We start from the raw sequence: 22003 nt of genomic DNA, 5'->3' as shown, positions 1-22003 counted from the left end.
TCCCCACTCCGGATCAGGGCCAGGATTCGTGGGTCGTCCCCCTGCCTGCCCCCAGGCCCACCCCATGTACGGGGGTGGGGGGAGGGACAGGCTTGGCCCTGGGTACCCCAATGGGCCTGCGGTCACCCAAGCTCCCCGCCAGCCGCAGCGCAGCTGTTCTCTGGGGTCACGCTGGAGGGGCCTGGGCACAGTACTGAGGGCCAGCCAGGGGCCTAGTAATCACATGTGAGGAAATTACCTATTAATTTGTATTTCCAGAAAAATGGGGCGATCAAGCCCCCGTACCAAGCAGGGCCTGCCCTCAGCCAGACCCCAAAACCTGGCACACCATCACCAGAGCCCCCCTCACCTCAGGCACACCAGCATGAGGAGCGAAGTGACTGGTCTGAGGCCCCCACGATGCAGACCCCCCCACCCCCATGAGGAATATCTAATTTGGATCCCAGCCCTGCCCCCCCTACTGCAATCCTTAGGACCCGGTTCCTCATCTGTGGCAGGGGTGGGGGGAGCGCAGGGCTGTTGGGGGGACTCGCTCAGACTGGCCCAAAGGCACGAGGCCGCTGCTGAGGTGGGCACCGCCCTCGGCCCCGTAGTCACCGCGACACACACGAGTGCGAACCATAAACTTTTATTAATGGAAAATGGAATGCCTCATTAACAGAAATCTTGTCTTAAAAATGGCAGAGAACACGTTTATTTTAAAAAAAAAAAAGTGAATTCACATTGTATTGAGCTACAACATGGTGGCAGGATTTGCTTTTGTTTCTTAAAAGGTTCCACAAGTTCAAGGTGACTCGGGCAGAGAGTCAACAGCATGTCTGCCTACCTGGACGCTCGGAGTTGAGTGGGGCTTAGTAGCGGCGGGTGAAGTGGGGGTACGGGTGGGGGTGGGGGTGCGGGACTCGGCTGCCCCGGTCCTGGCCGGCCAGTCCTCCACCTTCTAGTCCGCCGCCGGGTACCATGTGGCCCTGGGAATGCCCGCCTTGTGCAAAGCCGCCTCGCCTAAGAACAAAGGCACACGTTTTGTCCCCTCGAAGTGCTGTACGTTTTCCTCGTTACGTGGGGCAGCACACGGCTCTGCAGCCTTTAGAGCCCGTCTGGCTTTTTCCAGGTAGGAGCAAGTCCTCATCACGGACCGCATTCCGGGTGCCTGGGGAGTGCGACTTGCGGGGGCTGCCCAGAGCCACTCTGGGGGCCTGTTGTCTAAACATTCAACCCAGCAAGCTGATCAAACATGCAAAAATAGGAAAGGAAAGGAGGAGCAGGGACAAAACTCCTTACCCCGACATCCCGCCCCGATTTGCCATGTGTCCTGGCCCCGAGGGTCCGGAGAGGCCCCTCTCACCACCTGGAAGAAAGGAAAGTGTTTGCACACACTTTTCTCGGAAGATCCTGGAAGCCTCTGCAACTGCTGGGGGAGGGAGTGGGCCCTGGAGTGCCCTGGAAACGTGCGGCCCTCCTCGGCCCGTACCTTGCCACCGCGCGTGCTCCCTGCCTGCCGTGCCTGCGTCCACCGAGCCAGGCCACGCGCGCTCCGGATGCTCTTCTAGCCTCTGACTGTGCTCCGCCCAGTCACGTCCACCCCTGCATCAAAACAGAAAGCAGACACCTAAGTGTCCCCGCACGCCTCTACGGTGAGGCCATGACCCGGCTGATCCTGCCCTACACCGAGGGTTCCTGAGAGAAGGCAGAATATGAGGACAGGCCCCCAAAGACATGCACGTGGCCAGCGAGCCCACGAACGGGAGCTCAGCTGGGCCACTGCGATAAGCAAGCGCGTCAGCTGTGAGACCCCTGCGCCACCCTCGAGGCTGGCCCGTGACCAGAGGACAGATGGGAAGAGCTGTCGAGGATGTGGACAGACAGGGATCCCCGCGTGGGGCCAGTTCGAGAAGGTAAAACAGGACAGCACACGGTGACCGTGGCACCCGCCGCGTCCATCCCTGCCCATTCGCCCAAGGGAGCGGGAAACGTGTTCACGGAAAAACTGGCGCACACACTCTGTAGCACGCCTCTGTGCGAGCCCCAAAGTGGAACAGCCCCGGTGTCCCCCCGCTGGTGAGCAGAGAAATAAAACGTGGTCTCGGCACACGTGGCACGTTACTGAGCCATAAAAAGGAACGCAGCTCTGACCCGTGAGACCGTGTGGCTGAACCCTGCCAACACGACAGGGAAAGAAGACAGATGCGAAAGGCCACATAACGGGATTTCATCTTGCGTGAAATGCCCAGAGCAGGCAAATCCAGACACGGACTGGATCCGCAGGAGCCGGGGCAGGGGGAGGCAGAATGGGGAGGACCGTGAACGGAGGGTCCTTTGGGGGTGATGACAACGTTCTATGCTGGGCGGCGGGGATGAGTGTATGGCTCTGAACATACTAACAGCCGTGGCTTCAAAGGAGTCACCTCTACGGCGCGGGACTGTGGCTCAAGAAAATGGTTTCGAAAGAGAGAAGCTCCAGGGAGTACAAGCCCACACGGGGTTCGGGTGTGTGGGCGGCAGCCACCACCAGCGGCGCCCAGGCCCAGGCTGACCTGTGTTCTGAGACGTGCAACGAGGAGGCCATCCGAGCCCCCGACACCTGTACTCAAGGGCGACTGCTCGGCTGCCCCACACGCACGGGTGGCCGTCGCCCAGCCAGAGGGTGATGGCGCTCATGGCTACCTTTTGTCTGCCGGAGTTCTCCCGGTCCCGCTCCCCGCAGGCACTTAAGGCAGAATGGACTGCCCAGTGTTTCAGGACCGAGTGCTAAGTAGGGCACTCGGGAAAGTACTTCACATCGATCTAGCAAAACGGTGCTGCCCTCTTTGCTCCACACCCGAAAACCCACCTCAGGGAGGCAGAACCTTCTGACAGGCACCGCCCCCCCCCAACAAACGCCTACAAGGGACTGGGGGGCAGGGGTCAGGGTGCAGAGCCTCTCTATTCTCTAGGTCCCCGGGGCAAGTGTAAGAAAGGCTCCAGGGCTGTCCCCGTCAGCAGGCGGGGGCTCCCGTGCCTAGGGGCTGAGGCGCGTGGGGAAGGGCTGTTGCGGGCAAGCCAGCGAGGCTCCTCCGGCCGGCCCATCTGCTAACCTGGGTGGAGGCGGCGGCCCCCGGCCCTCACTCATCCTCTTGTCGGAGCCGTAGCCCCCCCAGCCGTCCCGGGAGTCCCGGCTGTGGCGCTCCGGCGGTCCTCCGTGTCCATGGCGGTCGTCTGAGTAGTGCTGGAAAGCATAAGAGGGACAAGGCGACTCTAGCCACGTCACTCTCGGACAGGCCCGTGAGCCTGCTGTAGCCGGCCGGGGGGCGGCCCGGAGAGGACCTGCGCGGGCCCCTCCTGACCCCACCTCGCGGGACACGCTCTTCTACCCTGACAGCGCCGCGGGAACCCGAACGGGGCCTCTCGCTTCCCGATCCCCTCCGGCGTTAAGAACCGTCGCGCGCCCCTACAGCCCATCTCTGGCGCCACGCCTAGTGCCAGCAGAGGCCGCTCCGGCCCCGTGCACGTGGAAAGCCCCGCACTTTCTGACGCTGAAGGGTCCTCTGGGAAGAGTCCCTTAGGGTCTTCCCTGGGAGAATCAGGACAGCTCCTCCTGCTGGTGACAGGAGGGCTCCTCCCACATCCCCAGGGCGGTCAGCGGCCTTCCTGTGTGACCCGGAGGCAGCAAGGCAGACAGAAACCACTCCGTGCTCTGGCCAACCAATCCTGTGCTCCGGAACCCAGCACACTGCAGCCGGACGGAATCATACCGTGATCCCTCAAAAATCACACTGCTGGCTTAAAAGAATGTGATTCCGATGCTCACCCCCTGTCTCCTGGAGGACTACCCTCTTCTCTGAGCATCCCTCTGCAGAGTACCAGAGACACAGGAACCCCCCCACACCAACATGGGCAAAAACACCTCACGGGCTAAGCCCGAGTGGGGTATCGTGGGGCAGCTCGCAGTACCAAGATTCAAAGACCCTCTAAACAAGTGGGCGACCCAGAAACACTTACAGATTCCACTGAATGCAATTAAACAAAAACAAAGCCTACGTATTCAAAAAACACACAGACTCACTCATCACAAAATAATCAGTCACATATACTTCCACTCACTGGTCAGAACCGACATGTCCACACCACCCGCCCCCACAGCACAGAAGCAGGTGCGCCCCAGGCTCGGGGTCTGGGTTTTACTTACTTGCCCATCTCGCTCTCCCATCACTGACCTTGAACCTTCCCTCCTGCAAAAGGGAAATATCTCGTTCCAACGGCCGCTGGTGGCACCAGACAACACTATGGCAGGCCCCACACACAAGTTTCACAACTGGGGTACTTATTCCATTCCACACAGTAAGAACTGTAATTTACTGGCCTGTGAAACAAAGCTGGCTTGCATCTAAAGCCTTCTCCCTGAGGACGGGAGTGAAGCTGCAGCCTAAGAAGGTGGGAATAAAGATTTCACTGAACTGAATTCCCTTGGAGCGATCTCAGAGGCAGCAACCCACACCACCGAAGCCCACGCCTCATTTATCTGTGGCCTGGTGACAAAACCCAAGGTCTACCAGGGAAGCCTTAGAGAGTCCCCAACCTCTGGTTTGATCCAGTACACGTGATTCACACCAAATCTCCAAACCACCATTCATTACGTGAGTGGCTTCTCAGCCCGGCTTTCCCTGCTCTCCCTTCCTTACCGAAGAGCTAATGAACGGTGAAACGGCCCAGGGATATGCAGCCCAGGGGAGCATGATGAGAAACCCAGATAGAAAACTCTTAAACTAGAAAATTGAGGGCTGCCTTTCTAATGAACTATATATATTTCTCTTTTAAAATGACACTGACCGAAAAAAAAAAAAAAAAGTTACTATTTCTTTAAAAGGGCCTGGCTAAAAAAACTTCAAACCTTTAAACCGCCCAGCCAGCCAACGAGAACTTTCCTGCGTGCTGGTCGGTTCTCGCCGGGCATGCTGGCAGAGGAGCCTGTGCTGGTCAGCAAAGCTTGGGGATGTGGACTCTGGCCACTCTGCCTGCAAAGGCTCGGGCGGGTCACACCCTTTCTCTAAACAGCTTCCTTTCCGTACAGACAAGGAGGCAGAGCATACCCTCCCTGAAACCCCGCTTCCCAAGGGGCTTGCCTCAGTGGAGGGGTGGCTGGGAGAGTCCCGGAGAGCTGTGAGGCCCAGAGTGTGTGGGGGGCCCAGGAGAGCTGAGCATGGGGGTGCTGAGGCTCAGGAATCGCCCCCAGACTCCACCAATCTGTGAAGAGGGCACTGCATGAAAGGAGCTGGGGATGCCCTAAGGGACCTGAGTCCCACATCCTGCTGAAGGCGTGACCCTGTAAGTCCCATGTGCAGCAGGTCGGCCAGCCGCGGGGAGCCTCACGAGTAAATGAGACGTCAGAGGACAGAGACCCATCCCTGCGTCGAGCTGAGGTGGCTCCGTCCACAGCTGCAAGAGAGGGTGGGTGCTGACCTGTCAGCCACATGGTCCTGGTACTGGCCCCGGTCTCGATGGTCAAAGTCGTGGAAGCGGTGATCAGGGCGAGGGAAGTCGGGACGGTACCTGTCCTCCATGGCCACACGCTTGCCTTCCGGCCAATAAGCATCATCTCGCCTGTTTTTTATTTTTAAAAGGACGTGAGTCTCATTTATGACAGAGAACGAAGGAAAAAATGGAAGGAGGTAGAGGCGGGGAGGGGCGCTCTCTCCAGACCCAGTATCGTTTAAAATGTCCTGCAGGGCTAATCCCTAAACATTCAATCATTATTGCTTTGATTTGATAAATTAAAATCCCCCAAACTGCCAAGAGGCATGCCCGTATTCTCATCTGACAGTCCTGAAAGGAGGGCTGCTGGGAGCTAATTGTATCACAAGGCTGTTAATACCTTGATCCCCGCGTGAGCCCAGATGCAAGTGAAATGAAATATTTGATTCCTCTGCAACGCCATTCCGAACTGCCACATTTCCCCCTTCCTGTCTTCTACGGGAACCTGAACCTCCCTCTGAGTTTTTTTGCAAAAGCAAAGGGAATTAGATGGGGCGATAGTGAACTACATACAGCTCCGGATGGCATCCAATTATCTTCTTCCTGATCTTCCCCAGAACACTGGGCTCACGGGGGGTGGGGTGACGGGTGACCGTCAATTAAGCGGCTCGGAGGGGCTGGAGACCAATAAACCTACTTCGTGAACAGGAAAGCAATTTCCTTTTCTACAGGGCCATTCCGTGCCTCTCCCTCTACTGGCCAACTGGCAGCCCTGGTGCCCATGGGCCTCACCGCAGGCTCGGCCGCCCCACGAGTGGCACCCAGCAAGCGGTTACGCTCCGCGGGGAACCGCGGTGGGAAGACAGACGCGGCCTCAACGAGCACCGGAAACCGTTCACCAAGGGGCAACTATCGAGTTGTCTCCGCGGGACAAGTCAGGGAACCCGCTGCCGAGCCCCCGGGCCCCAGACCCCAGAAGCTGGAGCTGGCGGCCGCTGAGAGTCCTGCGCAGGCGTCCGGGGGCGCCAGGCTCGGTCGTCAACGTCCCCCACTCCGCAGGGAAGGGAGCCCTCACCGCCCGTCGTCGTAGGGCCTCCGCAGCACGGGCCGCCGCTCCTGCTCGTAGCGCAGCTGCTCCTGCTGGCGCCGCAGCTCCTCGCGCTCGCGGTGGATGCGCTCCTGCTCCTTGCGCCGCTCCCGCTCCACGCGCATGCGCTCGCGCTCCAGCCGCTCGCGCTCCATGCGCTCGCGCTCCAGCCGCTGCCGCTGGCACTCGAGCTGCAGGCGCTCCCGCTGCAGCCGCGCCTTCTCCTTGCGCTCGTGGAAGGCCTCCAGGCGCTGCTCCCGCTCGCGCTGCTCCCGCTCTCTGCTGGGACACCGAGGGCCGCGCTGACTTCCCTGCCGGCACCCCGGAGGCCCGGAGACCCGGCGACAGGCACCACCCCCACTGCGCGGGGCCGCAAACCCCCGCCTCCACGCTCCCTCCTTTGTCGCTAGAGCCAAGCCAGGGGTGAGCCAGGAGGCCGGGGGCACGGGCCGGGAGGACTTGGCTCACAGGCACAAAGTGAACCCACACGTTACAGGGGAGAGAAGAGAACCGAGGGTAGCCGCTGCGATGCAGGCTGCGGGGCGCGGGAGGACCCCGGAGCAAGGCCCGCATAACCCCGGACGGGCTTTCTTTCTTCCCACCTTTCCCCCCAAGAAGCCGGCACTTTCTAGGGACCCTGCCTTTTCCAGTGGACCTGGGAAGCTGCGGGCGCAGAAGGCTGGGCGCGCGCTAAGGTGGCCAGCGGCATGGGGCCTGGCTCCGTCATCAGCCACCACACACCCGGGGCTCCGGGGCACGGGGGACGCCCCCTCTTCACCTGCAAAAGGAGCTGCTGCCGCTCCTCGCACCTGGCCGGGGGACTGGGAGGCTCCAAGGCCAGCGTGAGCCACTGGGAACCAAAGACGGCCAACGGCGCCTTTACTTCCTAAGGCTCCATAAATAGAGATGCCAGTGTCCCACTACGTCGGAAAGCAGACGGGGTGTAACGGGAGAAGTTTCTACACATCCGGCTTCTGCTCAAGCAAGGTCGCCAACACCGTGACACAAAGCTTTCGTTTCGCATACACCACTTCGAGTGGTGTATGAAGAAAAGTGACAAGGGGGCCTTAGACGGAAAAAGGCAGAAGGCAGAACTGGAAGAGGCCGACTGCCAGAAACTGTCTTCCTCAACAAGAGGTAAACGTGGCGAAGAATGTCGTGTGCGGCCGGGGCTGCCCGAATCGCCACAAACGTGGACATTTCAGGAGCGAAGATGCCGTTCCGGCGCGTACCGTCTCTAATAAACGTGCCGCGTCCCCTGGCTGCATTCCTGCTCTTATGTATGTGGGGCTGCAGCAGGGACGACTATGAGACCTTGACACTGGGGGCCCTTCCATCAAGGCCACACACGGGCGAGCCCACTCCCCGGGCCAGGGGACTCGCCACACAGCAGAGAGTGAGCACCTGCGCGGCTCGGTCGGGTAAGCATCAGACTCTTGGTATCAGCTCAGGTCTCAAATGAAACCAGCTCTGACGAACGTCATGTCGAGGCTGACCACAACCGCTCATGACCCTTGCCTTTCGCCTCGGCTAACAGCAGGCAGCCAGTAAGCCTGGGCCAGGCAGGACACTTGCTTGGGGAGAAGGGCGGAGCGCCCCTGGAGGAGACCACCCACCTGCTGGCCTGCCAGGCCCCACTCACCGCCGCCTCTCCGTCTCTCGGATCTCCCGTTCCCGCTGCCTCTGGCGCTCCCGCTCCCTCTGCTCTTTGATTTTATCAAATGACAAGATGTCTCTCTTCTCTTTGCTTTCCGATTTGCGGTCCTGACTCTTGGAACTCTGTTTACCGAAATCGGTTCATTCACGTCAGAAAAATGCAGCCGGTGCACAGTGGAAGTTAGATACGCGTTTCTCTGGGGTAGGTTCAAATTCCTCTGTCCCCCATGGCTTCCAGGAATGCCCAGGAGGCAGTTCAGCTCACCCCCAGCCCAGAGGCACTGCTCGCTCGGGAGAACTGCCTTCTCACACCGCAATCAAAGGGGGTCACGGGAGAGCAAGGAGGGGGAACACCTCACAAAACGTACAGGCAGGTCTCCCTGCCCAGCAGAGCCAAGGACTCCGCGCCGTCTAGAACAAGGCCCCGTGGAGCCGCGGGCACGTGTATCCTGGCCGCCCCGCTGGATGATGGGCCGCAGGGCTCACGTCTCACCTGCCGCCTCAGGCCTACAAAACCAACAGGCCGAAGCAGCTCTGCCGTGAAGGAGAGCTCCTACTCGGCGACAACGAGCTCACCGGCAACTGCCGTGCTGCTCCCCCTCCGGGTAAGGCAGGCAACGCTGCCCGCCGACTCTCACCTCGGAGGCTCTCAGGGGCTAGGACGCCCAAGCTGGCCACGATCGCCCTCTCAGATAGCCTTCACAGCTTGGGACACCTGTGTGTCCTGCAGCCCCCACGCCCTTGGTCTCTAGGGAAGGGGCTTGGGAGACATTTTTTAAAATCTCCTCAGATTATTTTCTTAATTACCTTGAGGACCGACCCAAAAAAAGACAAGCCATGGTTATGAACAGATGATTTTGCTGAAAAAAGAGAGGAGCACAGAGAGGACGATCTCATCATAAAGACCGGACCCCAGAACACCAGGATGACACTCTTCGCCTAAGAGATGGGCCGAGTTTTGAGTCTAATCACACACCGCAGGCGAGGCGCTGGAGTCCCCGAGTCGGACCCCGGGCTTGCAGCGGGCCTCCCGCATCCCCGCAGCTCGGCGCGCTCTACACACCCAGGGACCGTAGCATCCTGTTCCCTTTCTGAAGGGCGCTCGGAGAACACTCGTCCCAAGGAACGTCCGTGCTCCGCAGCACCTAGAGACCCAGAGCCCAGCATGGCCCGTGTGCACAAATGCTGCCCCACAGCAGTCCTCGACAGGGGCCATGACACCAGCGAGTGTCCCTAAATGAAGGACCAGGGAAGAGGATCACAGTGCAGCAGGAAACGCACGCACACACACACACACACACACACACACACACAACCTGGACAGCTTCCAAGGGCACCATCCTGAGGTCGTGTGCTACATTCTCAACGGGACATTCTAGAGATGGGGGCAGAGAACCAGCTTAGCTTCCCAGAGCTGGGGCTGGGCCAGTGGGGCGGGTCACGAGCAGGAGAGCTCTAAGGTAACCGGATGGCCCTGGATCCTGATGGCGGGGGTGCTCACATGAGACTCCACCAGGACCCCAAAGTCCCAGCACTCCACTTACGCATAATCCGCAGACCAATGTCACCGTCCCTGGCTTTGAAACTGGGCTGTAGTTATGCGAGCGGAAATCCCTGGGGGAAGCAGGGTGATGGGTACATGTATCTCCATACTATCTTGGCAACTTTCTGTGACTCCATAATTATTTGGAAATAGAGTGTACACGCTGTGTTGCGTGTGCGATGCCCTTGGAAAGGAAGTGTAAGGAGTCCACGTGAAAGGAAAGAGGCTTCTGTTCTCATGTTGTTCTCCTCCTATGTGATCTCAAGATTCTAATTAGGCAGACTTTATTACTATTTTTTTTTCTAACTTCTTAGCTTTTCAGCTGGTAAGTTTATGGGGTTTTGGGGGGGGCTTTCTTTACATTTCTCTATCTTATAGTTCTAAATTTTTACAGTTTTCGCATAGCCCATAAGAAACATGACCTTAGGAATGACTGTATTTGAGAAAGCAAACGTTCATTGCAAAAGTCACAACGAAGCGTTCTTAGATGAACACCGTTAGCTCCGTGTTCGTTCTAAGAGGACAACTCTCCTCAGGAACGTTTCAGCTAGAACCTTCAGCTGGTAAGCAGGTTTCATTTTCCAGGGTGGGGAAAAAAAACAAAAGGAGAAGCCACCGGTCTGTCCAGCCGTGTGCCGCTTACGACACGGAGGCCCGTTCTCTGATGACGTGGAAGTCGGTTTTGCGGTGGACTCCCCATTTCTTCCCCATGAATGTCCCAGAAGGAGGGAATTGGCCAGCACAGGTCAGCCACACAGCAGAGCCCACCTTCTGACTTGAACAGCCTGGGTCCTACCCGTCCCACCCCATGGTGGGCTTTCTGCGAACTGGTTTCCTTCTAGAAGATGGTATAATCCGACAAAGAACCAGCAAAGGGTCAATACATCACGGAAAGGAAAAACACTAAGCACAGTTTTGAAACACGCCGTAGAACCCAACCCTGGGTGCGCACATCCAGCCTAAACGGAGAGGAACGTGCCTCTGAGCACTTCGAAGAACGCTTCGATGCGGTTTTCCTAACGTGAATCCAAGCGGTCCTTCACCCACCCACAAATGCGCGGGACCCGACGCAGGACACACAATACTTACTCTCTCTTTTGACCTGCTGGTGGTTTTCACACTAATGACGGGCTCTCCTTTCGACTTGTCCATCACGACCGTCCGCTCCATTCCTCTGCTTCCTTCGGGGAGAAAACAGCGCTCTGTGCACCTGCCCACAGCCCCGCTTCCCGGGGGCAGGCCGCGGCCGGGCTGCCGGGGGGTTCTCGCCGCTCCCTGGAGTGACTCAAGTGAACCCCGGAGCCTCCGCACCTCCCCTCCCCGCTTGTCCTGACCTGCGGCGAGCACCGCGGACAGGAGGCCGCTGGCCTGCCCTGACCGGGCCTCGCTCACCTGGGACGGAGCGGCCGTGGTCTCCCCGCAACGCACACCGTGAATCCAAGTCAAGGCGCGTTCCGCAGCACACACACCCCCGACCCACCCGCTGGCTTCACCCGCACGCTCAATCCTAGCGGCTCCAGGATAACCACTTTCCATTTTTTCATCCTCCTCCACATTCTGGAAAGCTCTGCAGAGCTCAGGCCCTTGTGTTCTGAGTCAGATGGCTGGGCTTCCCTTCATTCGTGTACAGCAATAAAGGCTTCCAAATGGATTCTGCCCCTCGACGACACAATGACCAGACTCTAACCACGGCGACTATTACTGATTTGGGGAGATTTGCAATACTTGAGGAACATTTTAAAAACACGTTCCTCATGAGACTGCCAGTAAGTTACCCCGAATGCTTAAGATCCAATTTGTAACGCGCTGTACCCAATTCCAACGCTCCAGATGGCTGAGTTTTGTTTGTTTTATGGGGGGGGGGGGAAGGGCGGGGAGCACTGGGTTTTGTTTTTTCCACAAAACATTCTGTGGCGCCTCAAGGCAATCTGAAGGCGTGGAACAAGCTGCAGAGCCGCATCAAATCTGTGACAAGAACGGGGCCACCTCTCCCTCGCACAGCTGCCAAAGGTACTCGGGACGAGTAAGAAGCCCGGTGCCCAAGCCGCCGGTGACCGTAAATCACGGAGCGCAGCACCTCCAGGTGTGCGATGTCAGCAGCGACTCCTACAAGCTGCGCCATCCCCAGGCCCTCGCCGGCTCCCTCCGCCCACGCCCACCCCCTCCCGGCCCCTCCCCGCCAGGCTCTGCCCGCGCCGCGCCGGGAGACCACAGCAGGCTCCGCTCACCTGATTTGGTGACTCGGGAGCGATTGGCAGGCCCTGGTTTCGGCTCATCCTCATCTTGTTCTTCCTTCTTAATGTCTTCAGGCTTTTTTTCCTCCTTTTTCTCCATCTTCTCTTCCTTCTTAATCACGGTTCTGTTGAAAAACAGGGTCATCGCGCTGGGGTTCCTGGGACTCTGGCGGCAGGTCACAGTCATTCGACTTCCCGCACAAAACCAACCCGCCGGGCGGCAAGCGGACAGGGACAGTTACTGGGGAATCGCGGAAATGACCGAACGCCCTCCCGGGACCTGCCCTCATCCCCCCCCCCGGAGTTCTCCGCTGCACACAGAAATAGGCAGCATGGAGCCTCGTGGACAGTTTTCCAGACGGCTCGACACACTGGTCTCGAAGACAGACACGTGGGCACGTGTGAGAGACACTCCCAACTAGAGAAGAATGCCTGTGAAAAACTCATTGTTCGTGTTTCACTCGGGTGGGATTTTTAAGTTTATGTAGAAGTAAACATTTTTTCCAAATACGGCACAGAACGGAACGGAGGCAGAGCACGAGGATGCGAGGTGCCTGTGCCACGGGGCAGCGGGCCACCCGCCCTCTGCTCCGCACCCCGTCACTGCTGCACACTCCAGGGGGAGCTACCATGGCATGCTACGCCCCAGCTCCCACAGAACCTGTCGGAAACGTTTCAACTGAAGCCGGCTTTATCCTACACAGTGAACTAAATCATCACTGCCACTCACACTTGTCTCCCATATTCCCTAACGCTGTTTGTCTCGGGTAATTCAATCCCACACTTATTAAATGCCCACCATGTGCCAGGGTCCAGGACGGGAAAGCCGGGCCCCTCGGGGTTCCCTAACCAGCGCTCCCCGCCCTCTGTTGCCTACAACTCAGGCTGTCCAAGGAAACCCCCCCCCAGCTCACTCTTCCTCTCTCAGCTTCCACAGTACAAAGCTGTCATCTTTTTTTTTTTTTTGAGAGAGTGTGTGTGTGTGTGTGTGTGTGTGTTGGGGGTTGGTGAATGGGAAGGGGCAGAGAAAGAAGGAGAGGGAGAATCCTCAGGGCACTCCGTGCCCACCGCGCGGCCCAACCTGGAGCTCAATCTCACAGACCTGGAGCTCACGACCTTCTCGAAAACAGAGACACTTAACCGAACGAGCCACTCAGGCACCTCGGAGCCGTCCTCTTTTAAGGAATACCCACTTTGGGACCCCTGGGTCGCTCAGTAGGTTAAGCATCTGCTTTCACTCAGATCGTGATCTCAGGGGCCTGGGATCGAGGCCCCCGTCGTCCTCTGCACTTAGCTTGGAGTCTGCCTCTCCCTCTGCCTCTGCCCCTCCCTGGCAACTTGTGCTCATGCCCCTCTCAAATGAATAAGTAAAAAATTTTTAAAAAGATTAAAATAATATTCACTTTAAGAAAACCTTTTTCTCTTTTAAAAGATTTTTAAGTCATCTCTACACCCGATGTGGGGCCCTAACCTACAACCCTGAGCTCAAGAGTCAGAATGTGCCACTGATGGAGGAAGCCAGGTGCCCCGAGGAAAACTTTATTAAGTAGAAGTTTTTAAAAAAATAAGTACTTGAGGGGCGCCTGGGTGGCTCAGTGGGTTAAGCCTCTGCCTTCGGCTCAGGTCATGATCTCAGGGTCCTGGGATCGAGCCCCGCGTCGGGCTCTCTGCTCAGCGGGGAGCCTGCTTCCCCCCTCCCCCCGCCTGCCTCTCTGCCTGCTTGTGACCTCTGTCAAATAAATAAAAATCTTCAAAAAACAAAAAAGTATTTGAGGGAAAAAAAAGAGAGAGAGAGAGAATATGAACAAGGGAGGAGCAGCGAGAAAGAATCCCAAGCAGACTCTGCTGACTGTGGAGCCTGACGGGGCTGGATTTCACGACCCTGAGATCATGGCCTGAGCCGAAACCACGAGTTGGACGCTCAACCAACCAAGCCACTCAGGCGCCCCTAAAATTTTTTTACATTATGAACACACACCATAATAACTGATAGTATAAACAGGTCCAAGAACTTGTTTTTAGTGTATTGGTTTTGCTTAAAAAGACAAAACCCAAGAACCCCAAATACCGCAGGTGCATCAAACAATCTCCCTGAGACAACCACCACGGGGCCTTCGTGGTCCATCACTGGGCTCCAGACCCCGGCCGAGGCTCGGCGAGGCTGGGACGGCACTGGGACGGAACTCGGCTTGCTGCACTACAGCACCTCTCCCCTAGGCTTTGTTGCGGGCAATACCCGTTCATCTGCTTCCCCTCAATGGCTAAGGAGTCTGTGTCCCTTCTAACGGGACAGAGAGGGCTTCTGGGGACCACACGGCTGCAAGTAAAGCCATAGTAAGTCCCATCTGATGTGCCTCTGCCGCTATTCTTGGAGGGGGGAGCACCTTCTCTCTCCAAAGAGACCCCCTGCCCGTCCGTAGTCACATGGCATGTCCCAGACACAAAGAACTTCTCTGGACACCACGTTAAACAGTAATTTCTAAAACACAAACATGAGCACGAGAAAAGGCTGGAGGAATATACACAGAAGAGAGTTACCCTCGGGTAGCGGGATTACACTTGACGTTTGTCTGGACTTTCCAAATAGCAACTACATGAAAATCACTCATCCAACCCCGGGAGAAGGAGCCACTTCGTTGGAAAAGTGCTTCTATTTCACTTAGGTTGACTACTGCACCTACACATTTTTTTTTTTTTAAGACTCTATGTATTTATCTGTCAGAGATCGCAACCACACACAAGCAGGGGGAGCAGCAGGCAGAGGCAGAAGCAGGCTCCCTGCCAAGCAAGAGGCCCACTGCTGGGCTCAATCCCAGGACCCCGGGATCATGACCCGACCTCAAGTCAGAGGCCTAACCGACTGAGTCACCCAGGTGTCCCTGAATCTTGAAATTCTTAAAGCGAAAGAAAAGATTAAAAAAGGTTTACTAGGGGCACCTGGGTGGCTCAGTGAGTTAAAGCCTCTGCCTTCGGCTCAGGTCAGGATTCCAGGGTCCTGGGATCGAGCCCCGCATCAGGCTCTCTGCTCAGCAGGGAGCTTGCTTCCCTCTCTCTCTCTGTGCCTACTTGTGATCTCTCTCTCTGTCAAATAAATAAATAAAATCTTTAAAAAAAAAAAAGTTTACTAAAAAGCAAGAACTATCCTTTAAACGTATTTTGAATTACTCAACCTCCTAATCAAACCACTTGACACTAGTTTGGTTTTAAACATCCCAAGTTCATCAGCTGGTTCTGTGCCTCCGCGCTGGGGGCGGCCGGCCCAGACTGAATCCTGGCCTTGCCCCTCGCTAGCTGGGCTCGGTGGTCCTCAGCCGGGCACTTCCCTTTCCGGAGCCTGTCCCCCCTGTGACCTAGGACCCTTCCAGGGACGGAGCGAACCACGTGATGCAGGTGAGCTAGCTTTTACCCCCGTCCTTTCTCTCCCGCGAACACGTCTCACCGTGTGGTCAGAAAACCAATGAAGAAAAATGCATTCCAAAACACAAGAACTCTGAACAACTCTGAGCAGCTACCAGTAGTCTGCAAGCACGGGGGGGATTTTTCGGCACAGCTGACAGAACACGTCTCTGAGACAGGTCTCGCTTGTAAATACACAAAGGCTTAATCTGACATCACTGCTCACCGGCCTGCGGACTCCATGTTGGGATGAAGACCAGCAACTAAACCTTTCAAAACGGGAGCTGTAAACTTATGAGCGTCAGTGAAGCCCACACGTGCACTCACCTATATGTTTTCTTAACACAAGAAACAACGGCCAGTGGAATCAGTGAGACGGACCGATTCTCAACACGGGGCTCGGTCTTTAGAGAGTGGCGCCGGGAGGACGAATAAGTGGTCCTGACAACGTAAACTTACTGTACTCAGCACTGAGAATTACACCGTCAGCAGCATCACCAGAATCTATCTCCCCCAGAAGATACACTGATGACTTTGAGATTATCATCATCAAGCAGTGCCTGCTCTGGAAAGACCAGTCCCGATTTCCATCCTTTATAGACGCCGTCTCAGACCCACCGATCCCAAAGTTCCGGGCCAAGGTGCCCCCCCGGGGGCCACAGAAAATTCACAGGTACCCTGGGAGACTTCGGTTTTGAGGGAAACACAGCAATACCTGGCAATGCCAGACACTGCACAAACTACTAGCTTGAGGTCGTTCTTTTCGCCACCAGATCAGGTTAGTTCCTGGGATGAAAAGCGAGGACTGCAGACCACCAGTCTGGGTCAGGAAACGATTCCACGGTGGGAGGGGTCGTGCAAGGACCCAGAACACTGAGTGAAGGAAAATTATTATTCTTTCCTTTCGGGTGTGTTATTTTCTTTCAAAAGCCCACGGAGTCATTTGGACGTAAACACTCACTAAGGATCCTTGTAAAGACACTCTGGAGAGGTACAGGTGACGGCGCAGGGACCCTTACTGATGAAACCTGGACGCAGAAGTGGTGGCAGGATGCGCAAATGTGATACGTACGTGAGAAGCCAGCGAGGCTGCCTGTGGCGAGGACGACACGTGCTTGCCTCTGGAGTGACCCTGTGGCTGCCACCTGCCCTCTTCCCGACCAGTCCCCCCCCACCCGCACCCCCCGCGACAGAAAGCTTAAGAGAAAGGTTTTAAGTAATCACTTTACTTTTCCATTTTGATCTCCACAGGATGGTGTCTGTCAGCACTAGATAATTTTTCCTTCTTCACTTCACACTCTTTCCTGTCAGACAGCTTTTTCCCAGCAGGTTCGTTTTTGGCCTAAAATACAACAGGGATTAGAAATGGCCCACGGTCCGGGTCCCCTCGCTCGTGAGCTCAGTGGCTTACAGCAGGCGAGGTGCCTCACCTTCTCTACGGAGATCATCCTCCCGTGCAGCTCCGTTCTGTGGAGATGGCTGATGCACTTGGTGGCTTCGTCAGATGTCGACATGGTGACAAAGCCATAGCACCGAGCTCCAGGACTGCGGGCGTTGGTCACCACTTTGGCCCCGACAACCTTCGTGAGAGAGGACACTTATTCTTCCATGTAAGTCACCACACAATTTGTCAAAAATAACTAACAGTGAACTGATCACCAGAATGCTTTTCAACAGTTTTTACTTCTCCACAAATTGCTGGTTCGCCATAATTAGTTACTGAAGGGTCGTATCTCATCCTATCAAAATCCTTGTGTCCTTTGGAAACAAGATCAGCCTTCGGAGTGACAAAAAACGAACAGGGAAAGCTAAAGACATTTAAAACTTCACCAACCACAACTCATTAATTAATCAAAAGTCTGGGGCGCCTGGGGGGCTCAGTGCGTTAAAGCCTCTGCCTTTGGCTTGGGTCATGATCCCAGGGTCCTGGGATCGAGCCCCACATCCGGCTCTCTGCTTGGCGGGGAGCCTGCTTCCCCGCCCCCGCCTCTCCCTCTCTGCCTACCTGTGATCTCTGTCTGTCAAATAAATAAATAAAACCTTAAAAAAAAATTAATCAAAAGTCCTTCCCACTTGGATCATTTTCTATAGCTGGACTTCGACTCCCAGACAGGTCGGCACACCAAGCATTTACCCACCCCTGCTGCCCGAAAAAAAACCTCGCAAACTGGAGGAAATGTAGGCCACCAGGGTTTTCAAACACCATACACCAGGCCACACAGGACGGTGACCCAGGGGTGGGGACACACACATGAGCCAAGCTGCATGGTTGCCCCTGCTCACTTCCTAGAGGTTCCCAGTTGCGTGGGGCGGGGGGGGGGAGGACAGGAGGTGAGTTGGGGAGGTGGTATCTGGGAGCTGAGCATAGCTCAGCACCTGAAGAAGTCGAGGCAGCAGGACACAGTACTGGAGAGGAAGTGCTACATAAAGACAGCTCTGGAGAGCTCCACGGGGCCCCTAAGCAGCACGCACGTGAGAGGCCAGGGAGAACACCACCTGTAGGAGCAAACACCCCCACAGGCTCAGGGACTCATATAGTTCACTTCTTCCAGAGCGAACCAGAATGGAAAGGAAAAGCTTGCAATTCATGGGGCTTTAGGCTGAGACCTCAGGAGGCTCCTGCCCCAGAAGCGGACAGAGCTAGCCCCGATCTAAGGCTGGTTTGCTCTAACAGCCAACCTGGGGAGAAACAAGTAACTGAACTGTGTGTCCCAGCAAAACCACTGACAGGGACATTGACAGGGATACACGAGTAACTAGAATACGACATACACGTCACAACGTCTGGCGTCTGGTCAAAAACGACGAGGCAGCCAAGAAATAAGAAAATGACTCTAATGAAGAGAACCAACCAATAAACAGAGATCCAGAGCACGCTCCAACAACAGAATTAGTAAACGACGACATTAAAGTTATTTTAGCTGCATCTTAAGTGTTCAAGAGAAACCACTGAGCATGTTAGGTAAACACAGAGAAGACATTTAAAAACACCCAACCCAAGATTCTGGAGATGAATGTACATGAGATGGGATGGACCGTGGACACTGCAGAAAAAAGGATGAGGCATTGAAGACGCAGCGACAGAAGCTACTCGAAAAGAACTGGAGGAAAAAAGACGGAAAACAAACCCAAACCACCAGAGCATCAGCGGGCTGTCGGACCGCCTGTGGCGTCGCCACAAGCAAGCAGCACAGGAAAACCTTCCTGGATGAAACCACAGCGTATGGGCCACGCGATCTGCTCCAGAGTGGTGATAAAGAGATCCTTCCAGGTAAGCCAGAGAGAAAGACACCTATGCCCCAGGGAGCAAAGGTGAGACCCACAGCCAACCGGTTAGACAACAGGACCGGGAGGAGCAGTGCTGTCTGGACAACAACCAACCAACCAACCCTGAATTCTGCAGGAGCAAGAACAGCTTTCAAAGCGGAAGCAAAAGAATGACATTTGCAGACCTACAAAGGCAGCAGGAATTCATCCCGGGCAACCCTGCATCGTAAGAAAGGTTTAAAGAGGGAGGGGAAAAAAATACCTAAAGGGAACTTGGGTATCAACAAGAGGGAAAAAAGAGCACCCCAAAAGATAAACACGGAGGTAACTAAAAGTCTGTGATTTGTCTGGTTTACGTAACTCCTTAAAAGAGAATTGTTTGAAACAAAACTAGACAAAAAGACCCCTCCCCCCCCAAAACCATAAAGACACAAACACACCAAAACCTAACCAACCACCCCACCCGTCAATGAGCCAAGCATGCTATTAACCCAAATTTATGCAGCGCTGATACCACCACAAAGGCTGGGAGGGCGGGAGGGCGGTGCACCATCCCCAGGTTCGTGCACCACCCCCCCCCCCCGCAAGGACTGGAATATCACTGAAGGACAGACCGCGCTGAGTCCGGTTAACAGAATTCCTAAATGCAGCCACCAACGAAAAATGCTGTCGTTCAACCAACTGCTCACGGAAGAAACCAAAAGACCAAAAAAATACCTTGAGACAGATGAAAAAGCAGCACGTAACACAGCAAAATCTACGGGGTATGGCAAAAGCAGTTAAGAGCTAAGTCCCCATCGAGAAACACAAAAACCCCAAATAAGCGAGCTAACTTCACACCTCAAGAAACCGGGATGCAGCAACATTACTTACACATCCGAGTTCAGCCAAAAAACGACAAAGCATAAAAAATCCTCAGTGCGAGAGGCAGCAGATACAGAGAAGCAAGAGATCCAAGAAACAGAACAAGGAGGAGACAGGGAGCCGGAGGGCGGATGGAAGCCCCGCTACACGGACGCTCGAGAGAAGTGAAGGCAGGGCCGGCACCTACACCAAGAGCAGAGCTGTGCATCAGGACACACGAGCCCTAGTAGGTCCGGCTCTGACCACCCGTGATGCCGCAGGTCAACGTGAGAAAGGCCCCCCCTCTCTCTGGACCTCAGGGGCCCCAACTGCGAGATGACCGGGGGTGGGATGGGGCGCTCGTCACTGCTACGGTCCCGGCAGACCCCGGCGTCCATGTTCCCACTTGCAGATACGGCGGAGCCGGCTTTCCCTGAAGAAAGCCCCCCTCTGTCCAGAGCACCCCATATAGGGCCAAAGGGGACAGATACTCCCTAGAGAGACACAAATGTCACTCTTAGGAAGCTTCCCCCTCTTCGCTCTCTTCAAGAACAGGCAGCTGAGCCAATGACGGGGACATGTGACCTTCCCATCAAACTAATTATCCTTGCAAGGACATCACCTCCACTGGCTCTGTGCCCCCTTGCCTTGCGTTCCACCGTCACAGCAGCCTTTGAGCAGTTCATCCAAATTACAGGCTCGTCCCATCCCAGGGCCCAAGTCCCACAGCTTTAGTCCAGCGCCAAGCTCCGTGGGCAAGGCCGACTCTATGATCACTCAAGCCTCGGCTTCCGCCGCTCCTCCTCCCCAAGGGGCGGTGAACCCAAGACCCCCCACTAAACTCGGTCTCCCTCCCACACGCTGATGGCAGGCTGCGACATTCCTGAATGAATCCCTCCTAACTCGCTGTGTTTACTTAAGTCATCTCTCCAGGAGCCTGTAAGAACGAGGAGGACAGCGCCCTCACAGCTGCTGTTGTGCCTCATGACTGCTGCCCCAACCAAGAAGGCAGGCAAACTGAGGACGGGTTGTGGCTTCCCAGTTGTGAGCCCCTCTGAAAGACACATGCCATCAGGAAAAATTCATCTCATGAACGCTTCTTTTGGGACCTGTCCACTTAAGTCACGAATGCATTCGCCAACTCCTACTCGGGGACACAGACCTGGGCTGAGAACCCACCCAGGGCAGCCAGGACATCCTGCAGAGCTCCGCCTGGGCTCCCTACAGCTCCTCCTGGCCAAGGGGCGCCACGGCCCACGGGGCCACACCAGACTAGCGCAGAGCTCCCAGCTGAAGGGGCGACTGCTTCACCATCTAACTCCAGGACGGTGCAAATCGGTGTTCAATGTCCTAGAGTCCCTGCGAGGCTTCCGAGTGCTATTAATTTTCCTTCCACCCCTATGGAACACGTATCCGTCGATTTATTTTTAAACCGCTATCATGTTCCTGTTCTCAAACTATATGCCTGAAAATACTGAAATATTAAAAACCAACTCTTTAAGTTTTGTATGAGCCAGAAACTGAGCAGTTTCTTTACGAGCAATGAGAATGAACCACAAGAACGTTCAGATTGTAACGATTTACATACATTTTCTGCGACACGATCAACTACCTGCTATTACCCACTCTCAGCGAGAAAACGAGGCTTACTACCCAAAACGAGGTGGGCCTCTTTTCCCTTGTGGTTTTGTTTTCTTCCATTTAAAAAATACACACGCTGATGGGGCGCCTGGGTGGCTCAGTAGGTTAAAGCCTCTGCCTTCAGCTCAGGTCATGATCTCTAGGTCCTGGGATCGAGCCCCGCATTGGGCTTTCTGCTCGGCGAGGAGCCTGCTTCCCCTGCCCCTCCAACCCCCGACCGCCTGCCTCTCTGCCTACTTGTGATCTCTGTCAAAAAAAAACACACACTGAAAAGACCACCAACAAAACCAACTACAGAAGAAAAAACTCTCCGAAGTCCTGCATTCATCGTCACTGGGCGCCACGCGGAGGCCGGGCTGCAGGGCGCCAGGGGCACATACCTTCCCGTACTTGTTGAAGAGGCTCTTCAGATCCGTTGCTCGAGTCGTGGATGACAGTCCACTGACCCACAGGTTCCGGCCAGAGCTGCTGCTGGTGCGACCTGCCACAGGAAGGAGGGGATCAGGCTCGGCCTCCAGGCCGAACGGGAAGCATGACCTGCCTCAGGACGCACCCCCTCCCGAACCCCAACTACCCACCATCTCGGCTCCCCTGGTCTAAGCATTTACAGGACGGAAAACAAAATCTACGGGTTGCAGAGACCGGCCCCTTACTCGAGGAATCATCAGGTCCTCGTCCGTTTCAAACAGAAATGAATTTTGGGGTCATGGTTTCTGCGACTCTGTTCTGTTATCCTAACGGACAGAACGGGCCTGTACTAGGACGCGACACACTAGGATTTTCACTATCCCATAAAGGATGACCACAACAGAGACGTAAACCACAGAAGCTCACCAACATTTCAATCTAGTCTCTCAAGATACTGGTAGATGGGTTACTTCCAGTAAT

At 55.7% G+C, this 22003-nt stretch overlaps 1 protein-coding gene across 3 annotated transcripts in view; it reads right to left on the bottom strand.

The window, feature by feature from the left end:
• Positions 1-612: 612 nt before the first annotated feature.
• SAFB2 (scaffold attachment factor B2) overlaps positions 613-22003 on the bottom strand; it is a 32211-nt gene continuing 10820 nt past the window's right edge. The window contains exons 9-22 of one of the 3 annotated variants that reach the window (XM_080801697.1): positions 21496-21596; positions 16795-16944; positions 16594-16706; positions 11963-12093; positions 10824-10915; positions 8178-8314; positions 6524-6814; positions 5437-5577; positions 4340-4402; positions 4166-4208; positions 3075-3205; positions 1472-1584; positions 1282-1348; positions 613-1002 (exon numbers count right to left, since the gene is read on the bottom strand). In XM_080801697.1, coding sequence (XP_080657823.1) covers positions 852-1002; positions 1282-1348; positions 1472-1584; positions 3075-3205; positions 4166-4208; positions 4340-4402; positions 5437-5577; positions 6524-6814; positions 8178-8314; positions 10824-10915; positions 11963-12093; positions 16594-16706; positions 16795-16944; positions 21496-21596 — 1724 coding nt within the window. In that variant the 3' untranslated portion in view covers positions 613-851. Of the gene's footprint in view, positions 1003-1281; positions 1349-1471; positions 1585-3074; positions 3206-4165; positions 4209-4339; positions 4403-5436; positions 5578-6523; positions 6818-8177; positions 8315-10823; positions 10916-11962; positions 12094-16593; positions 16707-16794; positions 16945-21495; positions 21597-22003 lie in introns of all 3 variants that reach the window. The other 2 variants (XM_080801698.1, XM_080801699.1) reach the window with 2 other exon arrangements.

The sequence above is a fragment of the Martes martes genome (assembly GCF_963455335.1).
Source record: "Martes martes genome assembly, chromosome: 1".
NCBI lineage: Eukaryota > Metazoa > Chordata > Mammalia > Carnivora > Mustelidae > Martes > Martes martes.
Note: the sequence above shows the minus strand (reverse complement) of the source record. Positions and strands in the feature narration are given on the sequence as shown.